General features: G+C 43.0%; 1 protein-coding gene and 1 long non-coding RNA gene across 19 annotated transcripts in view; both read right to left on the bottom strand.

The window, feature by feature from the left end:
* The window catches only part of MAGI1 (membrane associated guanylate kinase, WW and PDZ domain containing 1), a 337,673-nt gene that overhangs the window by 36,594 nt on the left and 276,457 nt on the right, over positions 1–24,622 (bottom strand). For 16 of the 18 annotated variants that reach the window (XM_039388377.1, XM_027722937.2, XM_039388374.1 and 13 more), the window contains 5 exons: positions 23,814–23,902; positions 22,788–22,880; positions 19,745–19,927; positions 17,964–18,584; positions 1,143–1,174 (listed from right to left, as the gene is read on the bottom strand). In XM_039388377.1, coding sequence (XP_039244311.1) covers positions 1,143–1,174; positions 17,964–18,584; positions 19,745–19,927; positions 22,788–22,880; positions 23,814–23,902 — 1,018 coding nt within the window. The remainder of the gene's footprint in view (positions 1–1,142; positions 1,175–17,963; positions 18,585–19,744; positions 19,928–22,787; positions 22,881–23,813; positions 23,903–24,622) is intronic. The other 2 variants (XM_039388375.1, XM_039388378.1) reach the window with 1 other exon arrangement.
* LOC120324658 lies at positions 7,776–16,079 on the bottom strand. The gene is made up of 3 exons (XR_005566146.1): positions 15,997–16,079; positions 10,477–10,565; positions 7,776–7,957 (listed from the first exon to the last, which is right to left on the bottom strand). It is a non-coding gene; the product is annotated as an uncharacterized LOC120324658 (long non-coding RNA).

The raw sequence follows: 24,622 nt of genomic DNA, 5'->3' as shown, positions 1-24,622 counted from the left end.
CGCACTTCTGCCTCCCAACATTAATGCGAGCTGACAATGGTAGAGGCCTGGGCTCACATGACTTTAATCAGCGCTGCCCTAAGCCATCAGAATCACATTAATTATTTCAGGGCTTTTCTTTTTGGATGAACAGAGAGCTCGTATTAAAAGCAAGAGCCTTCTGCTCAGCCTCTTCATGAACCTCTTGCCCAGGTTTGTGAGGTGGGCTGTGCCCAGCTGCAGGTTTTGGCACCCATCGGGGACTGTCAGTGAAGTTTCACACCATCTTACAACACGGCAAACACCTCACTCGCTCTGCTTCCCCAAAGCTCCCAGGAGAGAATTCTGCCTTTCCCTCACTCCCAACAGATAACTGCAAACTTTCAGGCTTTAAGTATTTCATTTCCTTTAAAAATAAAACATTTCTTTTTGTTGCATACAAATAGCACATTAATTTCTTCCATAATATCATGCATGGAGCTTTAGAGATACTTTAGATCACGGCTTCCGTGCTGCTAGCAAACATGTCATCCAGGTAACAGCTTTACATGGAAATAAGATCAGAGGGGACAAGAAAATACTGTTCTATTGTTGCTTTTTAAAAAAAAATTAGGAATCTTACACCTGCAGCACAATCCTGCTCAGTATGAAAATGCCTCCAGAGCAAGCACCCAGACAGCTGACTGTATTCCCTGGGAACTGTAATCATGCTCCGTTCATGCTTTGTCTCCCTCGACAAGGTGCGTGCTTTCCCATTCCGTTAATAATTCAGCCAAGGGTACTCAAGAAAACTCAGGGAGTTAATGGAAAAGGTTGGTGCCTATGAGCACCCGACAGGAATTGCTATCTGGCAAGAAGGTGGAGCCTCCCATCTTTCTAAAAGGAAACAATAGCTGTCTTTTTTGGTAAGTTAAATGGCAGAGAACCTCATCTGTCAGGGAAGCGGATCTGTAAACCTGAGGCTTTATTTGCAAACAAGTCCCCCTTCCGTACTGCATTCCTCTCTAGTCGCCCCATGCAGCAGGAGCCGTGCAAGGTAATCATGGTTGCAACAGAAAGACAACTTAAAACAATCAAGACCCACAAAGCAAACAAGCCAAACTCATGCCTTTCCCCTTCAGAGCAGACAAACAGACAAAAAATAGTAGCTGAGAAGTGCTTACCGACTTTGGGCTCTTCTTTGGGACCGGCAGTCCTGAAAAATGGCAACAAGGGAAAAATAAACATTAGCATTAAACGTTACCTTCCCTTAAAGAAAAATCCCTAGGTGTATCATCCGAACGTAGCCATCTGCAGAGTTATGTCAGCTTTCGCTCTCGCATTGGAGTTACCAGTCTGTTCATATCGAATCAAAGCACAGGGAGAGGGAGAGCGAGCGAGAGACGGGAGCGGGGAAGAGGGAGCGGGGGGGGAGCTCTCTATCTGCATTAGCTATGCTGACTTGTGCTGCAGCAGCCGGGAGGCTGGGAGAGAAACCCACAGCCCTCAGTGGCTGCCGAAACCCAGCGCTCGGGCAGAATCTCAAATGCTCCCCTGGATTACGGGAGACTTAGCTCACAATTAAGCCGAGGCTCTTTCCTTTTGACGCGATCGGCTCGGCGATTTTATCGGACCAATCGCGGAGGCGCAGGGCAAACAGGTTGATTTTTTAAAAAGTATTCCTCTAGAAACTGATTTTTGAACGGGAAAACGGGCACTGGCTTGAGCCTAGAGGTGCGGGCTGGGCAAAGGAAAACAAAAGCATGAGGAAGAATAAGGTTTTATCCCTAAAAATGTGAATATTGCTGAGAAAACACGTTTTCCTTCCTGTCCATCCTCAGCGTAAATCTTTGAAGCCAGAGGTTTTATCTGTTAGCTACAATTTCAGAGAGCTGTGGCTTGAGAACAAGCACAACCAGTGCCTTGACCCCTGGGGGGGAAGCTCAGGAGCTTGGAGAAGGGTGGTTTACACAGGTTGCAGTTGATGTAAAGGAAGAAACAACTGGGAAGGCACCAGGGAAGGTTTTTTCAAGGACAATTTTGCATTTTGAAGCAGCCTCTTACTCGCTCTGTGATGAGCAAGAGAACTCAAGAGAGATTTCAATCAACTACTTGTGCATATAGCCCAGTTACCAGTAGCAAAGGAAACACTTGTCCAGGGGGTTACCTACAAATGCAGGAAAAGCTCTTTCTTGTGCCTTTTGCAAGAATGCCCAAGACCTCCCTTTTCTACAACTGTTGGAAGAGAGGAAACTCCCCATATTTTGCTCTGTGTGACACTCCAGAAACAAACATAAACCTAAACACAGATTACATTGCACATTAAGTGCTCAGTAATTCAGATGTTTGAAATCTGCTTTTGTCTTTAGCATGTGATTTATGTGGCATTTATGCCGCATTACGTTTTCTACTTTATGCATTTTGTTTATTCTAAAACCCATGCCCTCATCTAACTTTTACACAGAGAATAAAATAAGTGATGCAAGTGAATTACAAATCTGTCTAGGAAGATGCCTACTTTAAGGTAATTTGGGAAATGTTAGTTCTGAATAGGGAAGATCCACAATTAAAAATGATAAACAGAGCTCACTTTGCTGTTGCTCTCAAACTGGAATGCATACTGCAACGAGGATTTTAAATGAAATATTTTCAAGCTTTTGAGGAATATCTGTGCTCTGCATGTCACTGATGCATTCCCAGCCAATAGCTGATATCCCCTCCAGGCACTGATTGATCGAGGGACAATGAAACATCAAAACTGTTTGAACTAAACAATCAAGACTGCAGCTTCATTTTTGCTGACGGGGACTATGTTTGTATAACACACTTAAAGAGGAAAGCGCTAATAATGTTCATAGCAAGTCACACTTTTAACAGGCATCATTTATCAGAGATAAACACACAGACAGAGATTCTCCTCTCTCTCTCCCTCCTTCCACGTGCGTGCACACACGTTTACTCTCCCTTTCCAAGAGATGCTCTTTCCCATTAAATCAATAGGTAGAACAGATCCCTGTGCACACATGCACCCTTAACACACCAGCATGAGACAGAAAAGATATTACAGCAATTTAAATGCTCCCTCCAAAATATAAAGCAGAAATGCAGCTGGGCTGTTCATTCATATTGTATCAGAATTCAGTTTATTGCATCACAAACATTAAACGTTAAAATTTAATAAGTATGAAGTACTGAACAAACCTTTCCTTCAAGTTTGTCATTAATTTTGCCTGTTCTGATCCCAAAGAGATGGAAAACAGTTGAAAAGTAATGGAAAACACATCAAGACCATTGTTTGGCGAGTCCTTCAGAGGCCAGTGTATCTTACAGTGTCACTGCTCTGTGCCAGACTTTGCTGCAGAACAAGCAATAATTGACTTTTCACCAAAATAAGTGACTGCAGAACACGTTACCAAATGTTAGTAGTTTTTCATGGGACAAGCTTATAGTCAGGGGAATAACCTGCCTGTACATTTCCCTGTGAAAATGTTATTTATTCATCTAATTAGGGTCTCATTTCAGAACTCCAGCTCTTGACGCAGCAGGCCAAATGAGCAAATGATAGGTATAATGGGTAGTTTTCATGCTCAGATGATGGAATGGATACAGTATTTAACAGTGATGAACACGAAAAGCTTGAATAACCCCCAAATCCTGGGAGCACCACTAGCGAGAAAACGCCAAGCTTTTCCAAAAAGCTTCCGGGAAAGACATTGCCCAAGCCTATGAATCTGGAATATTGACAGCTATGAATTACAATATTCATCTTTTGATTCCATTAACGTGTCTCATCACTGCTCACACCGTGCCTTGCTTGGAAGCTCATCCTTCCAAGGCTGCCCGTTCTCCCCTGAAGCCTCACTGCAAATTTTTCAGAGGTAAATGGGCCAAGTGTGGACTTAACACCCAGCTTGCATCTTTCTGGCATTGTCCAGCTTTTTAGTGGTTGGAGTAATAGCTCCACACCCCTGCCTAAGAGAAGCCAAAAGGCTTGTCCCTGCTCTGATACTAGAACAGTAATAGTTTATACTGACACTGCTTGCAGTACAATTCCTCTGTGATTTGCTGCCTATGGACACCTCTCACCAGCACCTGAAATGCATCTTCTAATTTTGTGGAGTTTTGGAGATGCAGATTAGAGAAGATTAAAGAGTCAAGCAATTGAATGGGACTGTTGTCATCACAGAGTTAACAATGTTTTAAAACAAACAAGCACATCTGGCAAACAATGTCAATATGACCTAAAACCCCTTGAATGGGCTCATTGTAGCTACTTACTAAATGTGCCTGGAATTAAATTAATTAGAAAACACAAATTACTCCCCTCTAAATAACAATGTAATAAAGCAACTGCTTAATGAAAAATATCAGTGATCAGTGAGCAATCCACAAGAACAAAAAAAGGGATTGTAATCAAACTAAATTCACAGACTCGTCAGCAAGACAAGAAAGGCTTCATACAAGGTTAGTCAAAAATGAGTCAGATGCAGGGATCTAAATTAAACTAATTATCACAGAGATTATTACATTTATCTTAACAAAACCCTCTCTCTTTTCTCGCCAGTACTCCCTAAAGCTCTATGTACAGCTGGCTGCATCCATCTGCTCAACTACATTTTGTAACATAGGGTAAAAAATACAAATCATTAAGCAAGTTTTGTAGCATGACTTAGGCACTCTTAATGCCATCACCCATCAGGAGCTGTATTTCTGTTGCGTGACACTGTTATGTTGTGAGCAAAGTGGTCCATGAATTAAGGCCTCAACTCAGCTTACTTCAATGTGGCACGTGTTAATTGTTCAGTCTTATGTGGTACAACTTTTGGAGCTGGGAAGTTGTAAGGTTCCTAACCCTGCCTATGACGAGTTCATGGAAGAACACATGGGACAAAACTGTGACCCCAAGTGTTGCTGTTTCTAACATGCAATTCTCCTCTATTCTTACAAGAACATTTTTTTCTCAACTCCTTTGTCTTTATGCAACCTAATTAACATGGGAAGGGAACACATCACATGGTAAATTCTGCTTTACTGAGCATATACAAATGCAATGTGTGACTACAGACCCACACCACAGCCTGGGCTTGATTCTGGTGAAAGCTCAGAAGGCCATAAATGCTCAAAAATTATCTAAAGGGACACCAGATACAATGTGCCCTGCTTCACAGCCCCATGTTTTAAAGATGGTAGATCAAAATTATCTAGAGTTGAATCCTAAGGAAGATCTACCTCTAGGCTCCATAGGAGTCATCCATGTGGAGGCCAGCTGGTGTGAACACTTTGCTCTTCACCACACACTGACACAAAAGTATAAATTTCAATGGGATTTCAACTGAAGTTGGAACAATTCAATATCAGTTTGCACAATCCACTCACAGGACAAAGGTTCCTGGAATTGCTAAGGGCCAGTCTGGAAGCCAGACTATCATCTTATTTATGTCTTAAAACATCTGTGGCTACTGCTCAACGCTTTTAAGTTTTGGGGTGGTTTTGCACATGAAGGAGAAAACCAGCTGTGTCTAGATTTTCACTTCTCGCAATTCCTTAAAACTTCCAAAGTGGACATCTTGTGGACCATCTATATCCAACAGCAAAATAAGGCACGTGTGAGTCTAAGTGGAAAGGTCATCCATTAGGTTTTGCCATTATGTTGTCTTCAGCCCAGAGTGCACAAGTGTTGAAAATTAGTTGGAGATGAATAAAAACGCAAGAAAAAGATTTCAGACTGTGTCATAAGGTTAACATTTACAGAGAAAATGTTCCTGCCTGGAAAAAAAAACAACCCTCAAGCTTTCTAAATAGCGCTTACACCATGCTGAATAAAAACCAAAGGCTGTAACAAAGAAAACAGACACTTTGAAAGATGAGGTTTAGGTAAAGTACCAGAGTCTGGGGGTACACAACCATGTACCTGGCATGGAACATTGATTACTGCTTTCTGTGTGCAAAACAAGGAACTTTAAATAATTAATGCTAATGGCCATTAGTGCTGCCAGGGGGGGCAGGGAATGGGAGGTTGGTGGTGACAAAGCAATTCCCTTGATTCTGTATAATCCATTGCCAAAGAATTTCTAATAAAGGACAAATACTATCTAAAAAAGTAGATGAAAGTTGGTCTTTTCCAGACTGGAGAAAGAACAAGAATAACCTGCAGCAAGAGAGGCAGGCATAAGGAGCACCATATCATGAAGAAATCCCCTACCTGTCCCTGCTCAACTTTTCTGCTTGTCATCGTGATTTGCACAACAAGAGTGTCACTGCACTAGCAAAAAATTAGCTATGCAATACAAGCTTTAAGCAAGAGAATAATTTACTGCAGGAATATAGCCCTGCCATAAATCAAGTTTGGTAACTTCCAAATGCAGTGAAAAATGCCACATTTCTAATGCTAACGTTCAATGCTAATGCTAAGAAAGCAATGTTTTGAAGAGATCATCTTGGGCATTATTAACCCACTGTCACTGACAAAAAGCATAATGAGGCATAGAACATTATTGCCATTAACATGAATTTCAGTTCTAGATGCTCTAAAGATGTTAAATTGTATTAGCTTCAAATACTCATTTTTGGTTGGGATGCTAAACAATTCCTCCTCGTTAAAGTCTCAGTCATATTTTCAGCATCTCAAACGAGAATTGATTTTAGAAGCGATGAAAAAGATATAGGCTAATAAAATGCTATTTAATTACTATGAAAATATAAATTTAACTATGCAGTAATATATATATAAGGTAATGCCAAGACAGTAAGATAATAAAGAGCTTGAGAATTAGCGTGACAATTACCATCTAGCCTATGGTTGAAAGCATGTCAGCAGTTCTTGCATTTTTATTTTGAAGCTCATTAAATGAAGAGCTTACCATAAAGCTCGAGCTGTTGGAGTCATACGCTTAAATGAAAATCTTTGTTAATATTTAAACAATTATGTACATGGACATTAAATTTCTGAAATCTCACGAATTTCAGAAGCTAAACACCAGAATCAGAAAGTAATTAGAGACTCCCATGTTCTTCTTGCATAGATAAGGGTGTGTGTATACACAGGTATTACATATCTATTTTTCACATACATAAGCATACATGTGTGGCTATGCATGAAGGTAACTATTCTTTTCCAGAAGCCCACAAAATCCAGGGCTTACAAGCTTTATTTCTGGAACACATCTCACAATTTTTGGGGCATGCTGCAAGTTTGAAGATGTCCAGCCCCAAAGCCCCTCTCCTCAGCTGCCTGTCCCTTGGCATGGCCACGTAGGTACCAAAGGGCAGCAGCACCTCAAGGCCAATCCCACATGCCACTCCAAACTCAGTATAGAGGACACTAGAGAGGAGAAACCATATTTTGCTACTGTCACATCACTATTTATGCTGCTCAGTGGGAGCATTTGTCTTCAGACTTACCACAGCATTGCTACAAGGTGTAAATCCACACGCCCAAACTTGGTGGCTTATGGCACATTCTCATATTTCATATTTAGAGAGCAGCCTGCACAATGGGGATGCCTGTAAATAGGGCTCTCTTGGCATTAGTTTGATTTTGCTATTAATAAATAACATCCCTTAATAGTAAGCTAATATTTTACAAAATGCTTAGCCAGATTCAGACCCGAGGAGTGCAAAGGCACATATGGCACACTAAGACAGAAAGAAAACCTTTACTAGGGGACAATGATTTTACAGATGTTTTTGCTAAACATAACTTTATTAGTTTTAAAATAGTTTTCTATTAAAATAAAACAGTAACTCAACATAATTTCAAGTATGTAGTTGTACATCCCAGAAACTATCCCTGAAAGATGGAGACAAACCCCCTGACATTTATCTACCTGCACATCCCTACCAACATTACCTTCATGCACCCCCAGCCACAGTGTCCTGACCTGCCCCAGCATCCTCAGCCAGCTGTGTCACCTCCCTGAAGCTCAGTCTCCTCTACCAAGACTGTCTGGTCTACAAGTCCTGTCAACTTCTTGAGTCCAACTCATGGTACTCTGCAGATCTTCTGGCACAAAAGACACAGGTTAACAGGTTCTTAAAGATTGTATACTCCTCATTACTATCACCATCACAAAAAGAAGTCTATCTGACCCGGAAAAAATAAACTTTAAAATGAATAAACATAACATCCCAATGCGGAATGGGAAAAAATTTAAATTCAGAATGGTGAGAATTTGAGACAGGTGGATAGATATTTAAAAACAATCTCTTTCAGAACAAAATCAGTGACTAGTCCATCCTTCTTCCTCAGTTTTGCCCACCCGCTATGCTTTTAATGACTCTCCGAATGTATTTATTTACAGTGATAAAGACCTTTGTTGGATTTCTGATACTTCATTAGTTCTGTTATGACTGGTTATTACAATGCCAAATCAGGGCAGCAGCTACTGCACCTAACTGCAATGTCGCTGATAAAACCTCATTATTTACAAGTATACGGACACCAAAATGCCACCCAGGTGGTACGTAAGGGTAGGAGGAAAAACTGAGTGGAATGAAACCCTCCTTGCTGCACACCTCCAAGTCTGCTCCATTTCCTGCTTTGCAAATCCTGATGAAGATGTGGGAGGCACATCTCCAGCTAAAGCTGCCTTATCTAATGCACAGTGTTAGGTTCTGCTGTGCCACCTTGTGTTACATCACATCACATTTGATATAAAAAAGCCTTGTGTGGGTTTGAGTTGCTCCACTTATACACCACTTCAGCATTTAATACCAAAACCAAACCAAAACATAAGGGGGGATGGGGGGGGAAGCGCCAACTTTCAAAACCTCAAGTTAGGGAGAAAAAAAAAAAACCTTCAGGAAGAGTTTCAGAGCTCTCATCTTTCAATTGCTAAGCAAGCCCCTGTTTTCTTCTCATCTCAGAGCCTACTGCTTTCTGCAAGATAAGGTGGTTTGGGCAATAAAACATCCTGATGGGAAGATTTCAGCCATGTTTTTTTCTCCCAGCAGTCAGAAAATGCTCTGGTTTTCTCACTGATGCTAAAGCAGATCTAGACTCCCTGCCACAAAAAGGCAGCCATGCGTGTAATGTGCACAGCACCACTATTGTGCTGTCAGCACACAGGTCTACACAGAACTGATATTATTTCGTTATTACAAACACATTAATTGTTCACCTCCTTAATGATTAAAGTACAGGTTTTCTCCTGGCCTTAAAGCACCCTTTGTGAAATAGCTCAAAACTTTAGGGAATTATATCAACCCTTGAAATTAATCAAGATGTGTAACAAAATGCCAAACAATGAATCAGCAACTGTTCTATCCTATTTTACACTTCCAAGCAACTCTGGAGCTCAGATGACAAATATATCTGGGGGACACAAGCTATAGCATAGATAGGCCGTGCTGCCACAAAAATGCAGGGTATCTCATGTAAAGCTGATGCTGACCCAAAAAGCAGATTTCACAGGCATCTCTTCATTTGCTTACTCATTTCTAGGAGAGAATCAGTGTAAATGGAGCTAATGAAGGGTAGCTGAGGGGAAAACACTTGTGCCTCGAATGACTAACAGATTAGTGTCAGCACTTCACATGTATCACACCAGCAATAGCTGGAAATTCTGCAGGCAATTAAAATGTTCATATACCAGTGATGCCAAGTCTCCTTTATTATCAGAACTGTAATATTATAAAGCTACTCTTTTTAGAATCAGGTGTTCATATGATAATGTGCTTTGCTTGGAGTTCCTTAGCCTCCCATAGTTTAGGAAAGGCAATCAGATATGAATACTAGAGGCTTGAAATAAAAAGACAGAAAGCACTCCTGTGTGGTATCTTTATATCTGGAATTTTGGGAGCTTAAAGATTTTTGCACACTTGGGCTTTTTGATATTTGAATTTGTCACTTACTATTTCAACTGGTTGCCTCGTACTGAGAAGCTCCAGCACGATGTGGTAATGCTAATTAATTAGTTCCTGCAAATGCACTATTTGTATGGACATTAGTAACACATATCAAACTATCTGGTGTCTGAACCAGCTACCAACAATTACTCTTTGTGGCTGTAGGCATTTGCAGGCACCCAAAACCTTGGTGAAACCCTGCTGCCTCCTGGAGTCTAATGGGAGCCTTGCCATGGATGTCAGCAGCACCAAAACTTCTCCCTATGTGTTTTTGGTAAGCAGAGTCATTCCAAACCTTGCAAATTCAGATCATCAAAAACAAACGGCTAATGTCACTGAGATTAACACCTGTAAAGCACTTTGAAGGGGAAAAACACCGTGTAATCCAAAATATTACATTATTTATAAGACGACCTGATTTTAAATGTTAAATTCGGCTTATTTTTATCACAAAGTGAAAACAACTTTCTGCTCCCTTGCTTTACAAAACCAATTACCAGTGATCAGTGTATGGCGCTGCATAACAATACACAGCATTGTCCCAAAAAGGCGTATCTAACACTCCGGAGCTGTTACAGGAAAATTAACTTGCACAGTGGATTGAAATACATGCACATAAGCAATTCTAATCAGGGGTATGAACTTCAAACTTCTTATTAAAAATACCCAAACCTGTAACATTTCCTTTATTTCATCTTTTTCTGACTTCAACTGATTCTTGTATCTGCTTCTTGATATACTAGTCCTTCATCAGAATAAGGCTGTAAGAGAATAGTAAATGTGACAACAAACTTGCTTTAAACTTGCTTTAAAGTCTCATCATCTTTTTTTGGCCTTGCTAGAATATAATTCCACTCAACAGAGGGAAGAGAATAACAAAGAGTGACTTGGTAGTTTGGAAAAAAAAAAGATGCAGCTATTCTCAACTTAAGGTTCCCTCAGTCCTGCTCCTTCTCTGCACATGAGTTTTAACAATATATTTTTACTAGGATAGTCTGTTTTCAGAAAACGGAAAGGGGCACGCAGCAAAATATTTTATAAACATTTCATTTCACTTCTAACACAGTTTGTAGAGCAATTTACAAACTTTACTAATCTGATTCCCTTCTTCCCAGGCAAATCTCCTTAAATGAAATAGTAACAAAAACAAGAGGAAACAAAGAAGTCAGATTTTTAAATGCCAAATAAGATTCCAAGTTTAATCAGGAAACCCATAACACTGGAATTACAAAGTAACAACCCTGGAATACAAAGTAATGCACTTGAAAAATAAATCTTGGCATTACATGTGAACATATATTTCATCAAGTGTACTACGATTCTGATTTTCTAACTATGACTTACAAACCAGTGAGGGGTGCCTATGAGCTATCAAAAATATTCCCCCACCTGTTAGTTCTGTATGGTATTATTTGTTCCTCAAAAGCAGGTATTTTTCAGCTCAAAATAATCTCCACTGAGTTTCAAATTGCTGAGAGATTCAACAAACAGGTTTGATGGAAGATACTTGAGTAGAAGGTACCGGGAGCTTCAGTGGTGGTTCCCAGAAGTAAGGCAAGGAAAAAAGGAGGTGACTTGAAATAAGATTTTTCAAAAAATGCAGAAGTGAGTTGAGCACAGCAGAGGGCAGAAAGGAATTAAATCTACTCCTGCTCTGGGGGTTGAGGGAAGGAGCTGCCACAACATGGTCAGCTGGGTAGTAGAGCAAGAAAAACCACCATAAAGGTGGCATGCACGATGACTGGTACCAGCAGTTCTGTGCTCAGCAAGATGGGGCTCACAGGGGTTCCTACGGATCCAAACACAGGACAAAGACCTCAGTATAAAGCTCTGCTCTCTCTGTACTAGAACTGAAAACACTGCTGGAAACGGTGAACTTCTCTTCCCATTCCACAAGCTTTGGCACTGGTAAACACGCTCTGTGGTAACCATCAGATGATTCCCAGGTTCTGATTTTTGTCCTAAATGCAGTTTGGACTCACTTTCTCTCTAATTCAGCAGCTGCTAAGACAGTTTGAAATTTTCTGGCAGCTCGATGCTTAAGTGGCATGACTTTCAACTCACTCTTCACTGCAAGCCTAAAGGGCAAACAGAAGTGAGTGGCTTGTTCAAAAGAGTTCAAGTCTGCACTGAATAGCTGATTGCAGCTCTAATTACCATGGTTTTACATCATTAGGAATAGCAACTGAAAAGGAGCTCTAATTCCAACACTTTTTTTTTTTTTTTTGGCTCTTACAGCTCAATGATCCAGTTCCAACACTTCTGCTAAGGACAGGAAGAGGAAACTTTCCATGAGGAGAGAGGTTCCTGATGAACAAGTACAAAGGCAATATTTTTGCTTACAGAATTCAGGCTGACAGGTGTTTGTAGTGGGGTAGAAAGGATGGAGTAGTGACGGAACGTCCTCTGAAACCTGCAGCAGTAGCAGATTTCACTCAGCTCAGGTATTTAATGCTCAGTGCCACTGCTCATCTATGCCTGAAAATTGTATTTTGACATTTTAGAGATCAAAGAGCAATTTGATTTCAATTATTCTATTATAATGTGCAATTACAAGTTTTTATGATATACGGTTTGTAAAGTTTTCCCACTGTGTCTGAGGGATCCTGTGACTCTCTCTATCCTGGCTGGGGGGAGCCTGAGCTGCAGCAAACAGCGTAAAGAAAGAAAAGCATGTGTATTTTTATATTACTATGTGATGTTTCAAAAGCATGAACACAAGACAGAGAGAGAAAAAAAGATGTCCTTCCATTTTAGGCTCCACAAAGAGCCTTCAAGTCCAGGGCAGTGAACTCTAGCATTCACTTCCAGCATAGGAAGGACAAGTTAACTCTTCCCCATGGGAAGTGTGGAGGCTCATTACTGTTACATGCCAAGAGCATCACCAGAACAGCAAGGGAAGGTCCATGTAGCTAAGGAGAGTTGATAGGTTTATTGCTTTAGAGTTTTGTAATTTTGTTCCATTGCTGAAAAATTCTTGTTGCAGTTATATGTGTCACAAGCACCTTCTTAAGCCCACTGAGTCAAGGACCAGCTGAGCAGGACTATTGGCACAGATCCCTCCCCACTTCCACGTACCTCATTGTTCCCCACAAACACCTTCTATTCCATTGAACTATAAACAAGAGATTTACTATGGACTTTTACATGAAGGTAAGACTCAGGTGCCCACTGATAAGCATTTAGACAGGTTGATATTGCATTGATTCCTCTTCCCATAAAATACATTTAGTTATGAAACTCTAGTATATTTTTTTTTCACAAGATATATTTCCATTCCCCAGTCTAATGTGAATTTGGCACTAGGGAAAGCTATTAGAAATGCCACTGATTTGCACATGGCATGTGAGTGACATTTCACCTGCGTGCCTTAACTTTGATCTGAGGCAAAGTTGGAACACATCTTCAGGGGATTATGTAGATCAGGCTCAAGGTTTATGCTATTTTTGACCTTCCAGTGAATAAAGATGCAAGTGAGCACTAACTGTGAAAGCTTTGGAGGGAAACTGTCCATTTAAACCTGAACCAACACTGCTCAGTGCAATTCTTATAACTGAACACAAACTAAACATGTATTTTTGGTTAATCTGAAGGCTGACTTAAAAAAAAGGGGGAAAAAAGGAAAAATATAATCCTCTTTAATCAGAGGTAATTCACAAAATATATGAAAAAGATACACAAATGTTTTCACTGAAACAAATGTTAGATCTTAGTGACTCCAAAAAATACAGCTCAGAGGTTCTGCTGAATAACTTTCATTGAAGTAGCCCCCCACCTGTCCCAAAACAGACACAACTTCCAGAATAAAATTCCCTTGGGAAGCAGGGAAATTACTCTGACAAAATTTTGCTTTTATTATGAATAGAATCCAGGCAGAATGGAGAGATATTTGAGAGTTGCTTATTTCAGTTGATTACTGTGTGTAGACAAGGATTCAATGACAAATGGATTTCAAGTGGCAAATAATATTACCTTCCTTCTCTGCTTTTTTTTTTTTTTTTTGGTGAAAAGTACTTTATGTGCTTTGTAATTACAAGTTTAAAAGAACCTTTTCAGCTACAAACACTCAAAATAAAGTTGTGTCTTTTGTGGCCTTTTTAAGAGTAGTTCTTTAAAACAACCAAAATGTGCAATCACATTTTCCAGTGCAGGGACAAAAACATATGCTTAATTCTGCATTTTGTAGCCAGGAGCACTGGTTTATTTTGAGGTACACAGCCCTTGAAGGGTCCTGCTGGGTTATCAAGAATCTCCTCTGCTGTTGCAGGCAACATGTCCTATCCCCTTCAAACGTGCTGAGCTTCACCTTCAGGCAGCAAAGCCTTTGTGCCTCCTCCAGTTTGACTTACAGGCCCTAATGGCTTGGCACTTTCTTCTCATTTCCAGTTTAAATTACTCATGGCCAAACAACACATAGTTGTTCTTCAGCCAACTCTTGTGTTTAAGTATCTTCTATCTCTCCCTCCTAATAGAAACAATAATTATTCTGTCCCCTCTGTTGCTTTATTTTGCTAAGCAAAAGCAGCTTTGCTGACCTGCTCTTGCATCCAGCCCAATTAACCCTCTGCACCCTGACTCTGCTCAGCATTCACCCTTTCTGAACCCCTCAAGATACGCTCAGTGAGTTTTATCCTGCACTATGTGCAGGTGAAACAGGGAAACAACAGCAATAATAAAATTAATCCTACAGAGAAGTCATGGAAAAATAAAAAATGAAACCAGAACACAAACAAGGTGAGTTTTCTATGGGGCCTCTGGACTTTGTATTAAAGTATTCATCCCTCTGCCCCAACCCTGCATGAGTCCTGCAAATGATTTCAGATAACAAGTGAGCAGCTGAGCACACAGAGGGGGCATTTCGACTTCATCCCTCCTGAAATCATCCTTCTGTTCCTCACTCTGAGGCGGTGTCAGGATTCTCCCACTCCCATAAGGCAGCTCTTCAGATGAACACACTTCACAGTAAATATTTTACACACTGCTCTCAGCAGCTCTGGGTTTGCATTTTAACAATTACACCTCCTTGTTGGGAGTGCACCAGCAGCTTGGAGCAGGCAGAGCTTTTCCTATATATTATGCATCTTTTCCCGATATTTTTCCGCCTGATTAGTAATCACTTCTGAAAATCATTTCAACAACTCTGAACACCAGCCTTAGTGTTGTAGGGATGCTTCCTGCACAGCGGGACTGAATGCAAATGCTGGGCTGAAGTAAGGATGCTGACAGCATCTGAGCACTTTCCTCACTGGACGCCAGAGGGAGGAGGAGGAAAGGACAAGTGACAGGGAAGCTAAAGAAGAACTGCTTCGAGGGCCCTGAAGGAACTCATCAAACACTCCAGCCAAGCACATTTCTGCCATTGGACCAAAATAAATAGCGGCACCTTGTCTGGGGATGGTACTGCTGATAAAAGACTTGGCAGGGGTGACACGAGGTCAAGTTACAGGAGAAAGGACCCAAGAGCAGCAGCACTGAGTGCTGGGTGATTTAAGCCAGTCCCATCTTTTTTTTTTTTTTTAAATAGAATCACAGAATAGTTCGGGTTGGAAGGGAACTGAGAGATCATCTAGTTCCAATGACCCTGCTGTGGGCACAGACACCTTCCACTAGACCAGGTTGCTAAAAGCTTCATCCAATGTGGCCCTGAACAGATTCAGGGATGGGGCAACAACAGCTTCCCTGGGAAACCTGTGCCAGGGCCTCACCACTATCACAGTCAAGAATTTCTTCCTAATATCTAATCTAAACCTATTCACTTTCAGTTTAAAGCCAATTCCCCTTGTTCTATCACCACATGCCCTTATAAGAAGTCCCTCTCCAGCCATTTTGTAGCCCCTTTAGGTACCAGAAGGTGCTGTAAGGTCTCCCTGAAGCCTTCTCTTCTCCATGTTGAACAACCCCAACTCTCAGTCTTTACTATAGGAGAGGTGCTCCATCCCTCTAACCATTTTGTGGCATCCTCTGGATTTGCTCCAACAGGTCCATGGTTTTCCAGTGCTGGGGCCTTCCAGGGCTGGATGCAGCACTGCAGGTGGGGTCTTGCAAGGGCAGAGTAGAGGGGCAGTATCCCCTCCCTCAATTGCTGCTTTGGAGCAGCCCAGGACACAGGTGGTTTCTGGGTTGCCAGCACACACAGCCAGGGCACATCCAGCCTCCCATCCACCAGCATCACCTTACAAGCTTTGCACAAACCTGACTGCTTTCGGTTCTGGGGCTATCACTGTCCATACTCTGCTTGGCTTCTCTGCCACAGCTTGAGTGCCTTTTGGTCCAGCTTTCTTCTGGGTATGAAGAGAAACCTGTTTCAGTGATTAACTGTGGGTCCAGGCCCATCACAGTCTCTGAGTCCTGTACCACGAGAGCGTGAAATTTGAAACTGCAGGTGTTCTGTGCTGAGATGGAAATGTCAGGACCTTGAGGGAGCAAGGCAGGCAGTTCAAGGAGACTGATATGGAACCTGTCTAGGAAGGTGATAGCACATGCTCAACATGTGGTTAGTTTCTCAATTAATTTTTTTTTAAAAAACGAGAGATTCAACAAGATTACCAGGGAACTATTTACTATTTTATTAAAACTGTGCTTTTATTTCCTCATCAAATCTTTTCATTATGCCTTCAAGGCATAAGAAGGATTATTAAATGTCAGGCACAATTCAAATAATTAATGTATGGTGTTACCAGATATACATGCACTCTCCAGGAGGATTAATAATAGCTGCTATTTTTCTTCCAACCATATTTTCTCCATAATACATATATTAATCATGAGAACGCAGTGCATTTTTTAAATCTCTACAGTACCTACAGTCTTTAAGGAACTCACACTTTGAAAATTGGCGAATTCTTAATATATTCTGTTCTCTACTTTTTAATTTACTATCAAAATACAAAAACACAGTAAGCACTTGGAAAGAGGAAGGAGTATAGGAACGGCAGTGCATTCTCCAGAGCTATTAATTGCAGAACCAATGTCTTCAATGCCTCGAAACAGGTCTTTGAAAACAACAAACCAGACTTGTAAATTCAGGAAGCAACCCGTCCCTGGTTAAAATGGGCTGGCTTTCGTTGCTCACTAACTACAAATCACTAATCAAAACACTTTAGACTAAAGTAATCAGAAAAGTACTTTTATTGCACACACTCCTCCCAGAGCTGGCTGGAGGCTGTGTCCAGCACCTACTCGTTAGCTTAACTTTGCTCATCCCTGTGAGGCAATGTGTGTGTCTTCCATAAAAACCACTGCATGGGACAGTGAGGCCAGAGTTTGTTCCTCTGAGATCCCCACTGACAATGCCAGAGCAGAGGGAGGGAGAGTTGGCCCCTGTGCTCTTGACTTTGCACTCAACAGCTGACCTGCAGTTCCCCTGTGAGCTTGACCCTATTCCAGCAATCTCAATCCACAGGATAAAAGTGTGCTATGAGAGGTGGAGAGTGCTTCCTCTGGTTACTTTACACTTACTTTGTGTAGGGAAAGAGTTCCCATGGATGGACTGATTGCTGACAGGCTACCTGCCATCCATGCTCCATGTGGGCTGCAGACATACTGCCTGGGGGATGGGTTTTGTACCTGCTGGTGGCCTCAGCAACGCAACAAAAAATGAGCAGCGGTCCCAAGTGCACAGCAAACAAACACGTCCAAAAATTGCTTACAACCTGGAGAAGTTTAAATCCTCTCCTACACTCCCAGCTGTATCCCAAGTGTAACCTTCCCCAGTGAAGAGTGATTGAGTATCTGATTTTGAACACTGCAAATTACAGGACATATCACCAGCCTTTTCCATCGCCCAGAACAGCTCAAGAAACGACCATCTTCTATTTAAAACACTCAAGTTTTACAAGCATGAGACCAGAGTTTGTTATGCAAGTAAAGGTGTAGCCACATGTGTAACCACAGCACCTTTCAGCCCATTCCCAGAGGATGTGTGCAGTGCCTGTGCCCATGGGAACCTGCGCACCCCTGCCAGTGCAGCATCATACAATAAATAATTTTAACCATCTATGTCACCTGACAACTGCCAACCTGGGGCAGTTCCTACACCTCAGGACAAAAACCATTTCCACAGAGAAGCTTAGGAGAGCAGAGCAGATCTTTCATGACACGCCTTTTTTTTTTTTTTAATTTCAAGAAGAAATTTTTTTAAAGCAGTTTTGAAGACTTACCTCCTCGCTGCACCAGCAACGTGACTTCGCTTCCCTTAGGACATTCAATCAGCATATCCACCACCTGGTTGTGAGTGAGGCTCTGCACATTCTTCTTGTTGACCTCTACTATGAGGTCGCCCTCCTTCAAGCCGCGGCACCTCGGGCTGTCCACAATTTGTTTCACTCTTTGGCCGCCCCCACCGGGACTGTCTGCTATAGTAAACCCAAAGCCCATCGGCCCTTTCACTATATGCACAGTTATGAGTTCAGGTTGTGTTGCTATCGAAGACGCCAAAGAGACCGTGTCATTGGGGTACCCATGGGGTCCGTTGGAGGAGACCTCAGCCGGGCTGCTGGGTCTCGCCTCCTTTGTGCCATTTACTTTCCCTGTTTTACTACTGTGGCTCGCTGGGGAGTCATAATTTTCCTGCCCGTTCACAATGATCGGTTCTTTGTCCAAAATTGCCACGGACGTGACCAGGCTCGTGTTGGGATCATCGGGGTCGAAGGGCAGTGGGTACCCTCGGCACAGTTCTAGGTCCACGCTGGCACCGATGGGGATGGACTGGAAGATTTTCACCACTTGGGCATGAGTGTGCCCCAGCACGCAGGTGTCGTTCACGCTCACTATGACGTCTCCTGCAGAGGACACAGATACACAAACACATTTTGTGCACCCCGGGAGGGTGAGGACTAGAGCCTGAGAGCAGATCTGCAGCATCCACAGGTGCCACTCACAGGCAGCAGCAGCATTTCAGCACAAGGAAGGAGGGTGGTGACACTTGGGCGAGCAAGAACTCCCTGCACACAGAGGATTCACTGCATAAGGCCTTTATGTACATAAACGTTTTTGAAAGTGAAAATGGAATTGGCTCACGTAAGAAATTAATGAATTCAAATGATGGTATATGGCCCGTTTAACAGCTATTTTGAAGTCCGGCTCTCAGTGTTTCACACTGTGCTACACTGACATATGATAGAAACAAAACTGAGAGCACGTGAGAGCTGTAACAGAAGGCTCTCAAATACCAACTGCTCAAATACAGTGCCACATGTCATGTCTCATAATTCAGGCTAAAATCTAGGTATCGATTAAGTTATGAGTCATTTTATTAACACTGGGCCTACAAAACAGGGATGTTTAATGCTGTGATGCTCAACCTGCAAGTGAGGAGTTGTGACCTCAGATGAATCCTAAGATTTCATAGAATCAAGATTGAAAAAGACCTCTGAGATCGAGTCAAATCATTAACCCAGCTCCACCGTGTTCACCACTAAACCGTATTTCATATTTCACCACTAAACCATCATCCTGGGCCTGATTTCTCACAAAATAAATTGGCTGTTGGTGCATCCACACAGGGAAATGCAAACTAGCCCACTACTCTGCCCATTCCTTGGGAGTAACTTTGGAAAGGGGAAAGCAGCACGGCAGAGACACAAACACATAGTGGGGCAGCCCTACAAAAATCCATCATCCCTTGTCACAATGGGGAGCAGTAATCCACAGCCTGATGTGGGACCCCACAACTACTGGCTTCTCTCCTCAGGGGAGAGCAGGAGCTGGAAGAGCCTCAGTTGGATATTTTGACATCTGAAATTCCAACACCTTAAGTGCCTTAAGATTTTGAACATATCCCTCTCAGGGTATCTCACTTCCTGGTTTGCTGATGGGAAAGCTGAATGCCTTTCCCCAAGAAGGGGAAGAGGGCTACAGTCCTTTATGAAAGGCACATAAAACCAGCTGTATAAAGATAAATCAAAATGGTGGTGATGATTTTGACATAAAGCATCGGTACCTGTTTCCATTTTGCCATCCAGTGCTGCAGGGCCGTCAAGCACCAAACTTTTGATTTGGAGAAATTCATCTGGCTCATCCCCTCCAACGACGGTGAAGCCAAAACCCCTGCTGCTTTTCCTTAGCTTGGTGTGGATGAACTTCCCTTTCAACTCAGAAGGGTTTCGTGTAAAAAAAGGTTTTCCTGTGTAGGAAGTTAGGAAAAAAAATCTATAAACGGGCAGGTAAGAGTGTTTGATCTCTTCTTCCTCTGTCCATCCCTGTTCTAACAAGTACACAGACAAACACAGTGGTGTGCAGGGACAGGACTGCACTTCACTCCTGCATCCTCTCATCTCACGGCACTCCACCCGTCTCCTTGGATCCAGTCATGCAGTAAAAGGTGTGAACAAAAACCCCAGTACCTGGCACTTTGTTAGCTGTGGTCGTGCACACCAAAGCCTGAAGGCTACAAAGGGGAAAACATGCTGCTTTAAAGAGTGGAATATATTAAAGCTGGGAATGCTTGGTTAGATACGTGTCTTATCTCTGTCCTGAGGTGGTTATGTCCATCCTGGGAAGGATGGGGCGGAGGCAGCACAAATGCCTCCTACGGGAGTCTGCAGCAAGATTTTCTGCAGAAAGGAACATCATTATGCTTTTCACCACTTGACCTTCTCCAACTCACTGAGGAAAAAGCAACTTCTGAGCTCTGGCAAGACAGTGATATTTTTTAGTACAACCCCCCAGCCCCACCACCCCTACCATCCTGTGACCTCCTCTGGTGAAAAAGGGGAGGACGCTGATGTTGTTCTTCAGACACTGTTTGAAGCCTTTTCTCTTTCTTTTCTGCTCCTTGCCTGTTGTGGATGAAACACTGCCAGTGTGAAGTATGGATCAAAGAGCGGCCCAGGACCGGAGCAGCTGTGCTGGAGGGCTGGTAATGCTCTCTGGGAGCACAGTTCAGAGGGAAAGAGGTGTTGCACAGACAAAAGTGCACCCTTGCAAAGCATGTTGCACAGGCTTGGAAAAGGGATCATGGCTGCTGTACTTCACAGTGCCAACACTAAACACCTTTGCACTTTTAATTGTTTTTAACACTTAGGCTGCGCCACTAAGCCCTCTGGTGACAGCTCCAGGATCAGCAGTGGGTATCACAGCCAGGAGAGCTGGCGCACTTTCAAACACCTCGGCAGCATTGCCGTGGGCCTCTGTTCAGAAAAGAGACCTCGAGGGAGAGAGAGGGGATTTGAGACTCATAAGCCTTTGACTGGGGGAAAAAAAATGTATATTTGAAGATTATTCATGAGGGGGCAGAGTGAGGACTTGTAGTCTTCTGCCTTTGAAGGGTAGCATAGGAACACAGTAATACTGTAGATTGTGGGCAGATGCTCTGCTCAGACTCCAAGCTGCAAGAAGCCCTGACTATCAAAGTGCAACCCAATGTCTCAGGTAACAAACATAGCTGAGAACAGCCTGCAGAGGGGCTTGGTCCTGGGCTCATTTCTGGTTCAAAAGACAGAACAAGCACAGCTTCCTGGTGTCTGCCTACAGATACAGGCTGAGCTTGCCCTGCAGTAACAGGACAGCAGCACCACAGGCTATGTCCCACCTACAGGATTTGGGAGGGGATCACATTTTAAATTAGTGTTATCTACAAAGCCCAGGCTGGGAGAGTGTTGCCAGGGGCACAAGGAGGGGTCCTTGTGCCCATGTCCCTGCCAGCAGTGCCATCAAGGGGAGAGATGGAAACCTCTGGGCACAGGGCTGGGGGATATGGAAGCTGGAAACAGCTGCTGCAAAAGGGGAGCAAGAGAAGAGGGAGCAGTGCTGAGAAAGGAAGAAGAAGGAATGAAAGAGAGGAGGAGTCATCAGCAGGTACCAGGACACATCACTCAGAGTGGTGCTGAGACAGGTTAATGCTCTCCTGTAACGCTGCTGCACATTTCGGTGGCTGGCAGTCGGGAGTGGGAAGGGACCCGAGTGATGGGCCCTTTCCATCACTGTGTGCAGATGTTTGGGCAGCCCTTGCATCAGCCTGACAGTGGAAAAGGCAGAGCTGGCTTTCACAGATGTCTCCCTGAGGAAGATCAATGTTTTTGGGGCACTCTGATAACATGCCTAAACCCAGGTGCCTGGTGGTCAGCAACCAATCCTCAGACCTCTCATGCTTTTCCTTACTGACAGACTGGATTACTCTAATGTACTCTAATACCCCATAGGAATGTGCTGGGGGCTTTGGATACTGCTAAATTCCTCATGTCTATTTTGTAAGGGCTGATCTGCTGCCACCTGCTGCAGAGAGCATTCCCTGGCTCTTCCTGGCAGGAAAGGTTGCCTGGCACAGCAGCACTCCTGCCAGGCCCACCTTTGGAGACCACAGCTGACCTGTCGAGCATGGGAGCATTTCCCAGCTCCCAGTTGCTCCCAGTTCTGCCAGGAAGATGCATTCCAGCCAGATGCCCCCTCTCTCACCTTCCCCAGGCTCTGGTTCCTTCAGACCTGGACAATGCCATTCATTTTCCATGCAATTTAGGTGTAGTCAAAGAGAAGCCTGCTTACAACCACTTGTAACCAGAGAGCACTTTACTGCAGCAGGTACAAATGGAACTCACTGACCTTGCTGGCAACCTGACCTGGCATTGCTTCAGCTCATGCTGCAAATTCAGGAATGATTCATATCCTGTTTCGTTAGTTACTTAAGACAAGCAACTGGTCTACGAGCAATCGGCTACACAGACCACTGACACTAATAAATAAGGCTGTAATAGCCTAAAGTACATAAGTACAACTTCAAAGTACATCAGACTCTACTATCATTCCCTCCTCATGCAGAGGAGCCACAATCCTTTTCTCGATGAACGTGATCTCATTTGCCTCTTGCATTCGGCAACAAATGTGGTCTTGAAACTAGTCTCAAAATCTGTGGGAATTCAGGTAAGCAGGCACATGCCCTGGTGTGTGACACTAGTGATGGAAATATTGACTTTGCTGGTGGCCAAGGAATTTCATTCTTAGAAAAAAACCCTGTTGCTCTTTTACAACCCGTTTAACAAGGTTGTTACCTTGCACTGGTGCTTCCCGAACTGCCTCTTGGTTGTTTGAAACATGGTTTGGAGCAGCGGGTGGTGGGAGAGATGGACACTCCTCTGTCCATTCTGGAGAGGGCAGAGAGGGAAATGTTACTTGTTTCACAACAGCACTAGGAGCTGCTGCACAAGCACATGCTGCGAGTGTGGGGTTCAGGCAGAGGAATGTGAGAAGCATGGCAAGAGAGGAAACAGAGTCACAGACAGAGGGAATGAAATGAAAGGGATGTCCAAAAACCAGTTCTGGAGGATCTCTATGTCCAGGTCAACTGATTTATCTGCTGGGACATCCTACCTCAAGCTCTTGATTTGCATCTATGTGGACTTGATATTTAAATGAAATCTATTCCCCATGGCACTCATGGCACCTAAGTGGAAGAACAAGCCCAAATGCCACATGCCCCTCACTGCAGTTGGGCTGCATTTGAAGAAAAAAATAAATTAAAAAACGTAAGAAAGAAAAAAAAGGAGGGGGGAGGGGAGGGAAAAAAAAGTCTTTCAAAATAATGAAATTACTTCACATGTAAGAGCCTGACATCTTCCAAAGGTCTTGGGTTAACAAATCTCTCGTGTAGAGGGGTTTCCAGTGCATGTAAATGCCCACTCCTCATCTCCTTTGACAGCCTGAGTCCCAGTGCAGACTGGAACACCACCATCTACTTGAACTACTTGATGGAGCAGATTAAACAGGAAAACATCTGTTTTACTTGGTTTTGGGAAGTCTATAAACTTTCCAGAAATAAAGGACATCTAAAGAAAAATATTTCCTCTCTAACAAGCCTGAAAGCTTCTGTGTTTAAGTGGTTATAATATGGTCTAGATTTTCTCCTTTGCTGCATCTTATGTGAAGGGCAAACACAACATTTCCTGTGCACATGACTTTGCCTTTAAACACTAAGGCCACAGAAGGAAGGACAAACACTTTGGCATGGTGCTGCCATGGCAAGGGAGGGCACGTTCCCTCATGAACACCCCAACCATGATGCCCTCAGGGGTGCCAACCTTCTGGAGGCTGTTGCTGTTGCTCGAGCTGTTTCTTCCTCTTTGCTTCAAGAACTGGGTTTTCATACTGTGTCTTCCGGTTGATGTGGCTGGAGATGAAAGAGAGCAATAAATTAGGAAACCCTTTATGCAAACAGAAGGAATGAGGGCCAGGCATGAAACTCCTCTTTCTGAGGATAGGAGTAAAACACCAAACAAACCCAACAGCAGTGAGTGTGGAGCAAGGCTCACCTAGTAGTGCCAAAAAGAGTATTTAGAAAAACAAGAGGATTCCAGTATTGATATGATGTCTTGAGTAGGAATGGCTAATTCCTCCAAACACATTAAAGTAGTGATCTATCTGTGAAAAATGAGATTAAAGGAGAAAAGGTGCTCTGTCTGATTGCATTTCAAAAGACAGGCCTGTAGCATCCCTGCTTTAATCAGATTCCCAGAGGTGCAGTCATTCCCTGGCTCACCAAAGTTAAAAACGAACAAAACAAATAAACCCCAACCACTGGTAATGATATCTGTCAGTGATCTGATCAATGCACACCGGGTGTCTTAAAAATATCTGCAGGGGTGCACGCTATGAGCTGGGCTCCAAATGAATCAAAATCTATCCAGAATCAGCCACCATCAAACGCTCCCAGTGGAAACCAGCATTGGTGAAATTTCAGCTGTACTTGTCAGGCAGCTTTCGACCAGTATGAGACGTTGAGAGCCAATACTTCTTACCAATCTCAGGAAAATGAAAAAAAGCAGCCCAGCCCCAGCATGGCAGAGCAGCCATGCACTCCACGAGAGGATTAACCATCTTATGAAACCAA

The sequence above is a fragment of the Pipra filicauda genome, unplaced genomic scaffold, assembly GCF_003945595.2.
Source record: "Pipra filicauda isolate LSUMZ 115617 unplaced genomic scaffold, ASM394559v2 scaffold63_size3267554_pilon, whole genome shotgun sequence".
Lineage (NCBI taxonomy): Eukaryota > Metazoa > Chordata > Aves > Passeriformes > Pipridae > Pipra > Pipra filicauda.
The sequence above is the reverse complement of the archived record's forward strand: the minus strand, read 5'-3'. Positions and strand labels throughout refer to the sequence as shown.